At 45.6% G+C, this 16,668-nt stretch overlaps 1 protein-coding gene across 3 annotated transcripts in view; it reads right to left on the minus strand.

Annotated features, from left to right (window-relative positions):
- Positions 1-4,680: 4,680 nt before the first annotated feature.
- The window catches only part of arfgef3 (ARFGEF family member 3), a 39,598-nt gene continuing 27,610 nt past the window's right edge, over positions 4,681-16,668 (minus strand). For 2 of the 3 annotated variants that reach the window (XM_028423405.1, XM_028423402.1), the window contains exons 31-42: positions 16,417-16,593; positions 15,883-15,997; positions 15,268-15,370; positions 12,137-12,268; positions 11,916-12,046; positions 11,776-11,784; positions 10,735-10,953; positions 10,489-10,660; positions 9,481-9,582; positions 8,958-9,331; positions 8,377-8,857; positions 4,681-8,246 (exon numbers count right to left, since the gene is read on the minus strand). In XM_028423405.1, the coding sequence (XP_028279206.1) occupies positions 8,055-8,246; positions 8,377-8,857; positions 8,958-9,331; positions 9,481-9,582; positions 10,489-10,660; positions 10,735-10,953; positions 11,776-11,784; positions 11,916-12,046; positions 12,137-12,268; positions 15,268-15,370; positions 15,883-15,997; positions 16,417-16,593 (2,207 nt within the window). In that variant the 3' untranslated portion in view covers positions 4,681-8,054. The remainder of the gene's footprint in view (positions 8,247-8,376; positions 8,858-8,957; positions 9,332-9,480; positions 9,583-10,488; positions 10,661-10,734; positions 10,954-11,775; positions 11,785-11,915; positions 12,047-12,136; positions 12,269-15,267; positions 15,371-15,882; positions 15,998-16,416; positions 16,594-16,668) is intronic. The other variant, XM_028423404.1, reaches the window with a different exon arrangement.

Below are 16,668 nucleotides of genomic sequence, written 5' to 3' on the forward strand. Positions count from 1 at the left end.
AAAAGAAGAAACCCAAAGCCAGCATGAAACCTGTGTAAGCCATGGTGTGAGCACTGGCCCAAAGCCTGTGCATCAATATTTCTATTATATAAAATGTTCACTAGGCAGCTAAGCCAAACGCTCCCTTATTCCTGTTAAATGATTTTATTAAAAAGTCCTTCCTTCACATCCATGTCAAAGCACTGCTGCCACAGTCTGTTCGCCTGTTTCTAGTCTGGAGGGTTTAATCTTCATGGAGTCACCCCTTCCTTTGTCAAAAGGAGAACTAGCAGACAAACTCATCAGTTCTTTATCAGCAATATTCTGTTATTCCACAAGGAGGGGCCATTTCCAAACAAGTTCCACTTGGGAGGAAAAAAAGATTTGAATTCCTTATACTTACAAAAGAATCAAAGCAATTTAAAAAATACACTGGCATACATAAAATACTTACTGAAACAGCCTTCATTCTCTGAAGGGTTTGGAGACAGCTACCGTTTCACCACATCAGCTGGTCAACAGCCACACAGTGGCTGAAGCTGCTGTGTTTGTCACCTTACAGCAGCTCATACACACCAGCAGCTTGTCAGCTGTGCCTTTACACAGGAGAAATCAAGCAAATCCACAAAAGGACAGAGCAGACAAACACTACGGTAACCCTCCAACATGGACAGCAAGTGGGAACAACACAATACAAACCTCATTACACTAATGAATGTGTGCTGGACGGCCATAAGGACACATACATGGGTGTGAAGTTTGTGCTTTAACTGACTTCAGTAGCTTACAAACACACTGTGATAAAGTGATTTGAGGTTGATTGAGGTTTGATGGTTTGTGTGACTGACATGTTCCGGCAGTGTGAGCTGTGGGTGATAAGTCCTTCTGCTACTTCTGAGGACAGTACGAGCCACCGCTAAATATTTAGTGTGAGGGGACACCTCTGGAGCACAACACAGAGACTCATGTTTTTATTTTAACTTTTAAACTTTTATAAGACAAGATTTAGAGTCACCACTTGTCCTAACAAACGTGTCCTCTAAACATGTGTAAATGGAATGAAACGGCTCCGAGCTCACGCAGCTGTGAAGTAGAACGCTGGTGTTTTGGGTTCATTCCTGTCACTGCAGACAGTAACATGCTTCAGGGGGTTCTGTCACGTTACTCAGATCTTCTTGTTGTTTTATTCATGTCTGGTGGTAGTTGTGGGTTCTGCAGGTGATGAGGAGCGTTAAACTTAGACCAGACCATTGTTGCTAATGTGCTGGATAGACACATGGTGACAGCTCCAGGAAGTGGCCTTGTTGTCAGGTGACCTGTGGAAATTATCTTATACATTGGTGTTATGTTACAAAAAGCAAAGAAGGGCGACCTGTTGTCCTGCAGTTACAGCTAGTGGCAAGCAAACCCTGCTCTGATTGGCTGATCAGGTTTCAGTTGTGTTTCCTTTTGTTTTTATACCATTAAAAAGGTGATTCACGGTCTGCAGCCGGCTGGTGTCACACTTGGTCAGCTGTATCATCATTTATTGAAAACCAGTGCACTGTAGCTACATTATAACAAGCTGCCCGATCACCTGGTGAGGTGTCACAGGTGTGAGGTGTCAAAATACATACTGAGTGGAGAACAAGCCAATGGACCACGTTCCCACTTTATTGTGTCAACAAGTCAAACAATGCGACAACAATATACTGCAACTGCCAGACATTACAGATGAGTGAGAATATTATAAAATTCAGGGCTGTTGAACTATATCTGATCCTCACATTGCTCCAAGGTTCTATTTAAGAGTTTATTTGGGGAACTGGCCTGCTTGGAGGAGCAACAAAACATTTCCAAAGGATTCCAGCTGCTAAAAAGTGACCCGGATAACAGAGGTCAGGTCATGCTTAGGAAAATAAAAGGAGGCTAAAGCTGTTACAGAACAATACACCATAAGAATAAAAAACAGGTTTCTTATAAATCCAGATGTACATGTTGTACAGTCCAAAGTCCAGACAAAAGAAGCAGACCAGTAGCCGTGTCCACACTGTGAACACTAGAAGCAATCCTCAGTCTTAGTGGACAGTCTTTAATGCTTCTGTACGGGATCAAAGCCATCCTGTAGTGTTCAGTGTTCAGCAGGAACCCAGGCCGTGTTCAGCTCAACAGACCGGACCTGGTTCCACATCCTTTAGTGTTCGGTTGAGTCTTGGTAAGTGAACACATGGCTCGTCACTCCTGTATCCTGCTTTAACTTAGTCCTTGATTTCTTCTTCTATGATCGCATTGTCGTCCACCATCATCCCTTCGTCCTCCTCTCTGCTGCCCGTCTCTGGCCCTGGACTTGGCGGCAGCAGTTCCACGTCCTTCGAGCTGTTAATGCTGGCAACTCTGGCAATCCTGGTGAGGGTCTGCTCATACGGGGAGGGCAGGTAGACCATGAGGAAGACGCCGTCTGTCACGTCTTGTTCAGAACTGCAGCTGGGTCGCTGGTGCTGCCCTCTGAAGCTGCGCCTCAGGGAGGAGAGCAGCTCACAGTTCCTCTCCGGGTCCTGCAGGTCCTCCAGCGCGATCACATTGGCCAGTCCCAGCTTGCCATTGAAGCTGAAGCCACGCCTCCTGCGCCAGATGAAGAGGCCGAGGATGCTGAGCAGAAGGAGGAGGAAAGAGATGGTTGCTATGACGATGTAGGTGATGGATGCAGCGCTGATGGCTGCACCTGAACCCTGGCCCTGTGAAACAGACACAAGCCAGACTATGTTAATACAAATGAATGCACAAAATAAAAAAATTAAGTACAGATTGTATGTAACATGTTGGGTTTCACTTATTAAAAGCATTTGCAAATAAATAAAGGGACACAGTGGACAGCTGTGTCCCTGACACATCTGGCCAACAGAGGGCAGCGTCAGTCATAACAGTGCTCTGTGTGATTGTTTAATCTGTATCATCAAACCACTGATATATTGCTCCTATATGTGTACATTTTAAATTCCTAATACATGGAGAACTCAAATAAAAAATATATATTTTTAAAAATCAAATGCGGGTTTTTTTCTGTATAGTTTTCAACATAGGATTAAAAAGTAAGATGTTTTTAGAAATTACAAAAATAAAAACAATGCCGGACAAAGTCATTGTTGTGCCTATTATAGTCATATATTTTATATATATATATATGTTGACTTTCATAACACGGCCTGTAAAGTGCTGCTGAAAGTTCATTCTTCACTTCTTTTTATTTTCGTTTTTCTATTTATTCAAATTGTATTAATGAATCAAATCAAAAGCACAGGACAGACCGGACACAAACAATACTGAATGAAATCACATTTACTCACAGACGCCTGTCCGTCAGTGGACGGCAGAGCAGAGGAGCCAGGGGTCCAGTCCAGAGAGTCCCGGCCAGCTGGTCCAAACTTCATCCAGCTGCTCTCCAGTAGAGACCGCATGGTGCAGGAGGATCTGAAACCTAGCTGGAGCCAGGGGGCCACAGGGGCCAAGAACACACTGTGTTAACTGTGGACACAGAGGGGAGTCCGCTGAGCGCTCAGAGGGACACTGACCGCTGCGCTGACAGGATCAGACTGAAGTAATGGCTCTGCGAAGGGGAGGGGGGCTGGGACGAGGCCAGCGGCAGGGACACGTCAGTGGTCCTGATGGGAGGGTCTAGAGCTGCAGGGAGAACAGTACAGCACAGCTGTGTGCACCCATGAGCCACGACATTCTAAACCCGAACAGGTGGAGCTAATAACACTGATTATCTGTTACCATGGCACCGGTCAGTGGGAGGGTTAGTTAGGCAGCAGTGGACATTTTTTCCTCGAGGCTGATGTCAGAGGTCTGAAAGGTGGCCAGCAGAAGGCTTTAACAAGGACCAAGCTGGGTCAGAGCGTCCCCCAGCTCACAGCCCGGTGGGCCTTTCTGGCCTTCCCTGTGAGGTAGACCCAGCATAGCACCAATAAAGTTAAAGGAAAGGCATGGTGTGCTGCTGTGGTCTGCTGGGAAACCCTGGGTTCTGGGCCTGCTGGATGTTACTTTGACATGCAGCACCCAGCAGTCTTACAGACCATGTGACCCTGATCTCAATGATTAAGAATAAGTTTGAAGAATGTGCTGAATTACCCTCAGATTCCACAGATACAGTTAGCAGTTCTGAGATGTTATGATCAATGGAGGCCCCATCCAGGACTACAGGGTTTTTTGGGTCATACAACAGAACAATGATCTACATATAAAAGAATCAAGGATTTGGAATGGACCAGTCAGACCGGACCTTAGGAGGTCTGTGCATAAGTAAATACTCCAAGAACCCCAATGAACTGAGTGTTGTGAAGAAGAATGGACCAAAGTTCTGACTGATGAAACCATAACTTCAACTCATTGATGCCAAAGCCATCATGAGAAGTCTGGGGTAACTTAACATTTACCTGGTTTGTTTTGTCATTTGTTGTAAGTTGTAGTTACTGATTACAAAGACCCACTATGATCAGATGATTTTCTTAAAATTAAAAAAGGTTTGCATTAAAAAACAGAAAAGAGGAGACTAACTTCTGAACATGCGACATGTGTCATTGCTCTAGTTCAATTAGTTTAAACAGCTGCAGGCCTGTGTGTCAACTGTACAACAGAACCACAGAGATGTAGTCCTCAGTCTTGACTCATTATGACATAAACAGTTTACACATGATGACAGATAACCAATGACGACCACCACAGTATGGGACAAACTGCTTTTTATTGTGCACACAGAGCTCACAGGCCTGCTGACAAAAGCTTCGAAACAAGACAGCTACACAGCGGAGCTCAGGGGAAAGGAGGAAAGCCAGGTTACAAACATCGGGAGGAGAGTACTACAGGTGCTTCCATATCAAAAGCAGAAAAAGATCGACGCACTCTTAGAAATCACAGTCACAACATCAGCCGACCGCTGGTCTGGATCCAGCAGTGGTCAGCAAAGGAAGCAAACAGATACTCTTCACACCCCCCCTAAAAGGCACACGGATCAGTGTGTTCGGGTCGATGCTCAGGCCCCATCACAAAGCATGTTTTAAACTTTCAGCACTGACGTCATCGTCAATGTCACAAAGCAAAGGACCGTCACTAAAGTGAGTTTTTATCTGATTGGACGTTATTTCCTGTGGCTGGACTTCCCATGATGCCCTGTCCTGACCCTCCACTTCAGAAACTGTGTCAAATGTCTGGGTCACACGTCTGTCCATCCAGCAGGACGGCCCAGTCAAAGCTGCTCTGCATCCTCTGCTCTTAGACAGCCCGTGGTCTGACCTGTCTGCAAAACGGATCCACCAGAAATCCATTTATTAAACAAGAGCAGCCCAACATAACAGTCCGTGATGTGTTTTATGTGTGACACCTGTTTTCATAAGTTCTTAGCTTTCGAGACTGTCCGAGCCAAGAGCAGCGACAGCAGGTCACTGCCAGGCCCAGTAATCCCTGTGGATGATTTTACAGTGAATTATTATACAAACGCGATTAGAATTTCCCGACAAAAGGACAGAGGAAGGAGCTGCCGGCAAATCCAAAGCAAAAAGAGCTCCAACAAAGACTTAACGCTGACAATGTCCGGAGTGAGTTCTACCCAAGTGCATCCAATCGGCTTAGAGTGCAGATCAAGTTCCTCAGCATGCCACAATCATTCTCCTGATCTCCAGTGATTTGATACATGTACATTATTTGTCAGAAATGCAGGCAGTCGGCATTCCAGAGCTCATCAAACAGCACAACACAACCAGAGGAAGCAGGACCCTCACAGGGACTGACTGAATGTACAGTGTGGTAGGAATCGCTGCATGACACCGACACGTTGGCCCACTGCTTTTTATAAATGTGGACTTAACACCAACTAAATCCTTTCACTGTGCTGCTGCTGATCACACTGATGGCCGACAACATCTGTCCAGCTGCTCGCCCTCCAACCACAGGGAATGGGGACAAACAGGGACAGTTCAAAGGGACAGTATGGAGACAGGGTGGACAGAGCAGCGTGATGCACTAACACCGTTTGTGGGTTATTGGTTCGTTGGAAATGAAGGTCGAACATGCAGCAGCGACCCTGTAAGATGGATTTCTATGAATAAGGAGAGACCTGCCAGACTCTTTGCCAGATGTTGCAGACGTAGTAACATGTAGTCAGTCTGCTGCAGGTTTCCACTGTGGGATGCTTTCTAACTTCAACATTAAGTGGCAAGTTTAAAATCTGATTTGTGTCTAAACTGACTAGAAGGAAAACGCGATCACAGAGAGTTTACGTTGGGATTGCTGCCAACGTTTGTTCCTAGTGACTGCTCTGGCTTCTCAGTAACACACAACGCTTCCTACATGATCAGCACACGCTTAAGTTTCGGGTCATGGAGCATGCTGTAATCAACAGAACAGTTTCCCCTGGTGAAGCTAGCCGACTGCCCCTCCCTGTAATGATAATGACAGTGTAGAGCACTGATACATCTGCAGGGACAGACTGGAAGCATCTGAACACATTTGGAGGCCACGGATCTATTTGGATTAGACCCAGTGACACAATAAGGATCGTCTTCAGTCTTCATGTGTTAAAGGCACCAAACACACACAGCTGGCAATGCGCTTTGTCAGATCAACAAAGAGGAGTCATCCAGAGAGAGAAGAGCTCCGATGAAGTCTGGAAACTGAAGCTACAGCCTGAGGCTGAGCCACTGTGAACCTGCCGCCTGTGGTGCTGAGCTGCACGTCCGGCTTCCAGTCGACACAGAGAGGGAGACATCTGGCACAAAGGAGTGAATGAACCACAGAGGGATGAGTGCAGATGAGAGACAAGCCCACAGCTGCTGATGAAATGGGTGGAAAAGAGAAAGGAGTAAATCTTCTTAGAAGCTTCACATGCTCCGCCTCCTCCACCCGTCTGCCTGCCCTCAATATGCTGAATTTACTTCAACACGCTCTGCTTCCATTCATCCAGTCTCTCCTAATCTGCCCTAACATGTGCAGGAGAATGAATGGAGCTCAGTAACAAACACCCACTGATGTGTTGTTGAGGTGTTTTCTGCTGCTGTGGATGTTCACAGACAGAAGGACCACGGTGCACATTTAGCTTTTTACACAGGAGCAGAGAACGGTTGATGTTCTTACAGAGGATGGGCTGAGGGGACTAACCAATACAAACCAAATGGCAAAGAATAAATAGAGTACATCTGTAAAACATGAAATCCAGTGCTCACAGAAAATACAATAGTCTCAATATAATGCATTAAATAATTTACATTACACATACGTAAATAGGAAAAACAACACATCAGGCAAATACACACTGCATGTTGCAGCCTGAATAAAAACATTCAATAATACGACGGCAGGGGATGTAAAGCTGGCTCCATTCATATATAATCAGAGTCACTGTCTGTCTTCACACTGAGTTAGAAATGTAGTAAAGTAGCTATAAATAAAACAGGTTGCATTCATTACTATGGTGTTTGAGCACATGTGGGCGGGGATGAGCCAGATTCATGTTTCTCCCTGTGGAGGTTTTGACCACATGTGGGGCCTCGATCTGCTGTGTCAACACCACAAGAAACCCATGGACTCCATGGACTCCAGGGCCAGTAAACTGGATTTGGATTTGATCCAAGGAGTGCTCGGTTTTGCAGCCAAACGTGTGTAGGGGAAAATCAATGCTATTATGTGGACTAATCAAAGTTTGGTCTATGTTGCCATGACCTGTAGGGACATTTCCAGCAGCGCACTGTGCCTCACTGTCCTGCTGGCTGCAGGAAGCTGTGTGGTATATGACATGTTAAAGCATCTCAAAGGAACAGCTGTAAAAACCTGTCCTAAACTGCACATGCACATTTCCATTTGCACCCACATAGGATGACACACTTAGGATTTCAGAGACACATGTAAAGGCAAACAAGTCAAGAGAAATGAATGATCCAGCAACAGCTGTTTGACTCAGGAGCAGGAGCAGAGCCCATCCTTCATCACAACCGCCCCCCCTTCCTGTTGGTTCCCATGGACACAGTAACACGTGCCATTTCTCTGATGCTTACTCTGTTTACATCCTTTACTGACTGACGGTGTTCGCTGCTTTCCCAAGTCTTCGCTCACATAATGATGTCATAGAGTCTGCCGACCCGGCCCAGCCACTCGCGCAGCGCCTGGCGGACGCGGCCGTCAGTCACGTGGCAGGAGAGCTGGCTGAGGCAGGGGTAGAGAACCGGCTGGAGGGCCAGAAAGGAGGAGTCTGACAGGAGAAGGACCTGGTTGAGAAGAGTCAAGACCATGTTGGTCCATGCCTGCAGAAAGAGGGGGCGGTTTTAATAACAGAGATCTGGATGTAGGCTGCATGGCCTGGAATGCAGCCAAGTTCAAACATCACTACACCTTATTGTAATAAACAGCATTTAAAGTGGGCACTCATTTCACCTGGATCTGAGCCTCAGAGTCTCTCAGTGAGATGCTGTGGGAGCTGATGGTGGATCCTGACCTCGGCCTCTTCTCCTGCCTCAGCACCTCCGGTCCTGCGCTGACGGAGTGCCTCAAAGGTGGTCCCTGCTGGTCCACTAGCTGCTGAGGCCTCTGTGGGGGCCTCTGTGGCTCCACAGGGCCCCTCCTGTCCCCACCCCCGCCTCCTGCTGCTGCCCGGCCCTGCTCTTTCATGAACAGATTGACGTGGCTCTGCTGTGGCTGCTGCTGCTGCTGCTTCCTGCGCTTGTACTCCATCATCAGTTTGCTGATCGTTTTGTCCGTGGCGATGGTGTATAATTTGTTTCCTGCGCTTTCCCACCATTCCTTTCTCCTTCCTGGTACAGAGGTGCCAGACACTCCTCCTCCTGAGCTGGCTGTGAGGCTGGAGTCCCTCCGCTCGCCTCCGGTCCGAAAGTGGTGTGGCAGACTTCCTGTGCAGCTGTGAGGGGAAGCGACAAAGACAATTCAACTATTGAAGAGGTCTGATGATAGAGCACCACAATACACAGAAAGGTGCAATACAATAACTGAAGTCAGACCTGAACCCTGGACTTGGTGTGGGTGTGTCTCCAGGTGACGCACTAATGTCTGTGGTCTGACACCTGTATCCACCCTCCTCTGAGGGCGTCCCCCTCGCAGACAGCCCGCCTGCTGATGTCGGGGTGGATGTTTCAGACTGGAAGAGAGGCAGAAAGAAGATGTGGTCTCCTCCCCCTCTGAGCATCGCCGTCTCCTCCAGCATGCTCTCCAGGTCTCGGTGCATCTGGATGTAGCTGTTACACAGATCCATACACAGCTTGTAGAGCCGCTTGACCAGCCAGGCCCAGTCGGCGCTGCCCAGTGGCTGCACACTGAGTGATGGGACCGGAGCTCGCCATGGATGTCGTTTGTCCCGGCCGCGAGGAGGGCTGACCTGGATGGTTTTTGATATTACAAATACACGAGTCAGACATTTACCCTGCTACATCGGAGTGTGCAAAGCTCAGGAAAGCCTCCGAGGACTGTCCTCGTTACAGGACAGAGAAGGACAGAACCTGTACCCTGTGTGAGTCTGTGCATCACCTGAGCTGTTTCTTCAAAGATGTCTTCATCCTCAGATGAGGCAGATTCAGGATGAGAGGAGTCAGAGCTTCCCTCCTCTTCCTCATACAGAATCCTCTTCACCTGAACACAGTGTGAAACATTAAAAAAAGCAGAAGCTGAGCTGAGCAATCAGAATGTTTCTAGGTTAAGGTTAGGTTAAGGTAAGGTTAACATGCGACTCCTATGTCTTTAGTAGGTGGCATGTAAATCATTAGAAATGAATGCATGTTAAAATATTATTGTATTCTACATAAACATACTACCTGCTCCAAATGTCTTGTTACACCTAGCAAACAAACAAATACAGAAATAAATCTGGAACAAAATGTTAAAAACCTGATAAAGTACAACTGGTGAAGGCAACTCATCAGAATCAGAATTCATTTTAAGATGATTTTCTGTGCACCTGGCTGCTCCTGTGAGACTAGGAAGGCTCTATAAAGTAGTGATAATTCCTGAAAAACACAGTCTTTGAATGCTAGTTTGAGTAACTGAGGTCATGAACTGAGGTCTGAGGTAACTGAGGTCATGTACAGATGTCACACAACAGACCACTGTGTGGCAAAACAACCAGCAACATGTCTGCCTTCAGCCGGGGAAGCAGGATCAAAATGTGAGGATCTGCTTTAATTAAAGGCAGCTGGACTTTACTAGTCATTAATGTATCTATGTCCATTGTTGTGCAGGAAGCATTCAGCACATGCTTCATCCTTATCACACCTACATAATGACAAAAGGCTCATTATCATGATGTTTTTAAACAAACGTTGATAAAACATAAATGAAAGATACTGAACGTCTAACAGCTGATCTGTCAATACATTTACCCAAAGCTGTGTATGTGGGTCTGATGGCCCAGCTACTGGACCACTGTACTCTTTAGACCTCCTCAGTCAAACCAGATCTCTTCTGATCAGATCTTTCCGCTTGCACGCTTTTAGCCACTCCATAGATGCGTCACTTCTTCGTCCCGTGGTTTTATCATACCTGCTGTGCCGTCATGCTGTCAGCCTGGCTCAGCGTGGCACACAGCAGGGCCTGGAAGTACAGGTTGAAGCTCATGGCAGACTGACGATAAAGATTGGCGGCACCACAGACGCCTGACACCTTCATCAGCAGGTACTTAAGACCCGGCCGGGTGTCGAAGTCCCGTGCAGTCCTGCAAAGGTAAGAGTAACAGTTAGCTTTGGAACAAGCCAGCAGGATCAGAGATCCATGCGATGCTCCAGTGACCTGTAAGAGTCCAGCAGCAGGTCCAGGATTATGGCCAGGTTTGTCATAGAGATGTAGCGCAGGAAGCCTGCTGCAGGTCTGCTGGGGTCAGAGGTCACAGGTGTGACCCTTTCCTGACCGTCGGGCTGTTTGACAAACTCTTCCAGCAGGATGTCGGAGAGGTTTTGGAGCAGAACCTGGTGCGAGAGCAGACTCACCACGATGGTCCGGAAGGGGATCCTGCATGGCGGTGGAATCACAACAAAAACAAACAAAGCATGAACCAATACATGACCTTTGACCCAGCTTTGAGATAAACAGTGATGTTTGTGATAACATCTGCAGAGACAGGGCCCATAAACATGTCATTACATTAATCATACTTTCCCTCATCTCTGACCTGCCTGGTTGGTTTACAGCGCCTCGTGTGCTTCCTTTGCTCTTCTTACTGTTGTGTATGCGTACATACGCCCGAATGGATACACAAACATTTCACTATGCATTGGACTATGTACAACTGTAGAGACAAATAAAATGTGATGTGATTTGCTGCTTTTGTGTGATGGCTGAGATCTAAAGTCCTTTCTAAAGTTCTTTTTATGCTGTGTCCCCTCCTACAGCTTCCACAGGACTTAAACAGGCCCGTAGGCTTTTGTTGTTTTTGATTAGCCTAAATCTAAGACCCACTACTATCAGATGACTTTTTATTATTTTATTTTTTACAGAAACACATTGCATTAATACAGAGGGGTACATTTGACCGTGCCTGTATGTAGGAACTGTTTTCCACTGAATAGATTTTCCTGCAGTCAGTCACTCTTGATTTTTAGATGAACTGTCCCTTTACCTGTTTGATCCACCTCACATGGATAACAGCTTTTCAAAGTAGCTTTGAATGTAAAGTAGTAGCTACACATTAGCCACTGTGTCAGCAGCTTAGCAAACTATCTGCTAAATACACAGTGTATTAATTACAAGTTGCATGTTGTCCACACTGTGTGAGTCTACACGAGCGGGCACAGCCATGTGGCTGTTGAGTGGCTGAACATACAGTTTACATACCCAATTTTCCTGTGACCACAGCAGCAGAGAGACAAGCAGAGAGAGTTAGTGAGACACAAAAGACCATGATTCAGGTTAGTCAGGAGGAATTTTGGGATCAGGGTGCAGCTTTAGGTTAGTTTGTGTTACTGTGTGCGCACCTCTTCTGAGTGTGTCCGTTTGACTGCTGGTCGGACGGCAGCTCGATGATGAGGACGCAGGACTGAGCGTGCTCAAAGCCATCTTTGTTGTTGGGCGTCTTTGGGGAGCACTGTGTGTCCAACATAAAGACCTAGGACCCAAAGGAGGACACTGATCATCTCTCCCAAACAGGCCACAACGCACAATGTAAAATCTTAAAAGTCATAAGAGTCAGACCGACCTGCTGAGCCATCGCTTTAATTCTCCAGTACTCTGCCTCGGCTGAAGGAGAATGAGAAGGAGCCGCCACTTTCACCTCGCAGGCGTCTCCGGAGAAGCTGTCTGAGCCACTATGGAAACAGGCCAGAAGGTTCTGACACAGAGAGAGAGAGCTGGTTAAATACCAAACTATTCTATGAACCAAGTTAAAGGTCATGTGTTCATATGTCTGAAAGCATAAGCTACATGTTAACTGCAGTTTAACCTCCAGACCTTCACCATACAAAGTGCAAACATCCACAGCTTCTATCTGACATGCGTTGGTATGCAGCCCCTGGTTCTGGTCCTGGTATATTTGAAAAGCTCCTGTTTAATATCCTAATGTCTGATTTAATGAAGAACTGTGACCACAACATTTCCAACAGTCTGACTGTATCCACGAAGCCGACATTATTTATTATTTATTATATTCATTATTCAAGTTTGAGTCATGTCTCCTGAGGAATCCTAGTCCATTCTTCTTGAATCTCTCAAGCTCCTCCAGACTTGATGGCCTCTGTGCATGGACCCTGGTCCGAGCTTTGAGCAGTCGAGTCAGTAACATTCACTTTGCTCTTCTGGAGGTAGTCCTTCACTACCTCACTGCTTCTGGTCATTCTCATGTTGGAAGACAAAACTGAGACCAAGACCCAGTTTTGGTGCCGGCTGCTTCAGGTTTTCTTAAGATATTCAGAGTCTCCAGCACACTTCAGTCTGACTTTGTGTCTTTGCTGCAGGTCTTCTTGGTCTGACAGTCCGTTCCTGTGCAGGACTCTAGTGACGGTCTTCTCTGACTCTTCAGGTCCAGACTTGGTTCAATCCTTCACTAGCGTCTCTGCAGCTGTTCTCGGCTCTTTAGACACATCTCGAACCTTCCACATCCTGTTTGACTCTCAGCAGTTCTTGAAACCTGAAGCTCTTTGATAAACTTCTAGATCTTTGTAGACACTAACGATATTTTTCTCAACTCTAAACTCTTTTATCTCTTTAATCTTTTTAAGTGTTAAGACAAAGTGTAACCTGTTACTGTGTGTGTGCTGCAACACACCAATCCTCCTTTAAGGATTCCAGTGTCATCCTGAACATAAAGTACCAAAGGAGTTGCACAAAGACAGTGGCTGCTGGGTCTGGTTGTACTGTCAGAGCTGTATCACTGCACATCTTTACACATGGGCATCGAATGCTGCCACACAACTTGTTGGACTCAACAGAAGCGGTTATATAAACAGACCTAAATCAATAGGGTTTGCTTCATAAGACAATAACTCCCACATGTAGCACAGAAAGCTGTTACATAAACAAAATCAGCATGTTTGTCCATGTGCTGCCAGCAAGCTGAGCTATTGTTGATATTCTGCCTATTAATCTCAGGTTTTAAGCACAAAAACTCCAGAGGCAGTGTAGAGATTTAACGTCTCTTTTGATGCAGTTTTTCAAATGTATCATCAATTCATTGAATCTTCCTTCTAACACGTCTGAGAGAAATGGCTTCAACTGACGTATCCTCTGTATGTGTTTATCTTTGACCCCAAAGTTCTATTTTCTAGAAACAATTAAAAAAATGGTGGTAAATTCATCGACACCCTCATCTTTCTCTCTGACACACAGACACACAGACACACAGACACACACACAGCTCTAAGCTGTAAAGCTGCTTAGCAGTTCTCAGGCAGGCAGCTGCAGGAACACACAGCATCTACTAATACGCCTGGCGATGTCACCTCTGCTAACACACAAACACACATACTCACCAACGCATGCACACACATGCACAAGCTTGTACAGCTATCTTTATGAGGATGATTACTGACCCTTACCATAGCCTTAACCATTGTAAGCCCCCACCCTAACTAACTATCCCTGATTCTAACATCATCCTCAAAGCAAGTCTGAACCTACAAATGGCCATTTGAGAGTCACAGAAATGACAAGTCACTTTACAAAATGTCCTCATTAAAAGGTATAACACTCATGGTTCTCACACAAATAGCTGTAAAAATACACACACACACACAGACACACACACACACACAGACACACACACACAGACACACACACAGACACACACACACAGACACACACACACAGACACACACACACACACACACACACACACATTAGAAGTTGTTGCACAGCTGACATGGAGCAGCAGGGCTTGGACTCCTGCTGAGGCTTTAAATCTGTCCTCTCCCAGGTGGTACCTTCCCACACACAGCATGAAGGTGCCACCATTAATGAATTAACACAAATGTCTCATCAGGCTGAGCGGATTGTCTCAAAAATTACCTTTAAAATGATTTTAGCAATATTTGTAATGAGTGTAGGAATTATACTAAATTGCTTCTAGCAGAGGTTGGAGTTCTTCTGAGGGAAGACAGCTTGGAGGTGGCATGGTCTTTCCTTTCTCCTCCCAACAGAGGGATGAGAGGTTTAACCCTCATGCATTGTTCGCAAACACTACCCTAATGTGTTGTTCGGGGACAAAAACGTCCCCTAACTTTAACGGTTTTAAAAATATATTAGATAAATATTTTTTTGAAATTTTTTTGCATAGACCTTTTAATTAACTTCAGTTCCAATGCAAAAAAATTTCAAAAAAATATTTATCTAATATATTTTTAAACCGTTAAAGTTAGTTAAGTTAACACATTAGGGGGTAAAATTTGCCCACAGTGTACCGTTGACCTATGAAAAATTTTAAAATCATATTAACAAAATTTATGTAAAATTAAGCTTATTGAGGAAAAATGATTCAATTTGTCCACATATTGACAAAGTTATGGCCAAAATAAACAGAAAAATTTCTCTCAGAGGACAAAAATGTCCCGAACAACACATGAGGGTTAAATCAGCATGAGCCACGGACACTTCCTCACAGCAGCGGTCTCTGTCAGTGAGTGTGGAAGGTTAACTGGGGTTATCAAGCTTATGTGGGATGTCAGCATGTTGACAGTATTAGCAGCGAAGGCTTTTAGATTACTTCTGTTCCAACCAGCAGCTTCAGATTGGGACGGATTATGTGGTTTGTTACATCGGAGTGGCCTGTTGGGAATGTGAGTGTTTTCCTCTTTGGGCCTGCTGATGTGCTGTATGCATGTGTGTTTGTGTTCGCACCTTGACAGGCTCCAGCGTGGCTGAGAAAGCATCCTGCAGAGCGCAGCAGGCCAACCTCCACATTTCTTCTGTAAACACTGGACCCACTGTGACCAGCACATACCTACATAGGACAGAAACAAAGAAAGGTCCGGAAACAGGAACAGTTTGACCAAAACAAAAAACAAAACAAAAAAACTGTAATTAAAGTTGTTGCTTCTCAAACCCTGTCCTCCCTTCGGCACTCCAGAGCCCTGGTTCCTCCTGTTAATCTGTGTAAACTCCTCACATATGCACGCTCAGTGACATCACACTAAGCAATAGATTAACACACATTTAGTGCTTTTGCAGTGCACACTTTCAAGCAGCATGATGGTGCATGATGGTGCATGATGGGCTGTTTTCAGGGCAATACACAGTCTCTGACTAACAGGTCTTTTAACATCATAAAAGGTGGGATGTAGTTTTGTTAGGTCAGCTGCCTGGGTTATGAGCCAGACAGATCAAATATTATTTGACAGATGCATAAACATGGATGAAAAACAATGAAACACTCAGCCCTACATAAACCCAACCAGGGAGAGGCTTCCTAACTTCTACTTCATCCTTGTGGTGTCACTTTGAGAGGGTCATCACCTGATGCAGGAGCAGCCCACTCTGGAGATGGTCTCAGCTGGTTCAGACACACAGGCCACCAGCAGCTTGAACAGGTCTTTCAGCATCAAGTTGATGAGTGACTCATACCCGATATCTGCAATGCAACACATTTATGTTTTTATGTATAAAATGTTTTCCATACACCAGTGTCTGGCTGAGATTCGCTACATACTCCATTTCACACTTTATACACGACAGAAAATACAAACTGAGGCTGAGCCTCCTCAACTCCGCTGAGAGTTGGGGAGCATTTGACATTTAATAAAACAAGAGATTAGCAGCTCAAACAGTACACACTGCATTGTACATGCAGGGCTCGTCTTTCCTTGAGGCACGAGCACTAAAGTGTTTTGAATAGAACTTTTTGAAGCTTATATTTTCTGATTGATTAGCACGATGTGGTGACACTGAAGCACACATGACTACTTAAACAACGAAAAAAAAATCACTAAAACTCACAAAATCAAAATAGAGAAGCAGACGAGGAATATGAAACACACATCTGTGTCTCACCCGAGTGTATGAAACTGTTGACGTGCTCCACCACCAGCTCACATGACAGACCGATGGCGTGTTTAAAATTGGAGGCTGCCACATCCCAGTAGGCGTGGTCGCCATGGCTACGCTGCAGCCAGAGTGACATCACAGGAAGCAGGAGCTGGATGACAGAGAAGATGGCAAACCCTGGACCTGGAGGGAGGACACCCAATTTTCCTTATTTGTACAAATAAATAAATAAATAAACTTCCAGCAAAGAACGCCGGC

Source organism: Parambassis ranga, chromosome 15, assembly GCF_900634625.1.
Source record: "Parambassis ranga chromosome 15, fParRan2.1, whole genome shotgun sequence".
In the NCBI taxonomy this organism is placed as follows: Eukaryota; Metazoa; Chordata; class Actinopteri; family Ambassidae; genus Parambassis; species Parambassis ranga.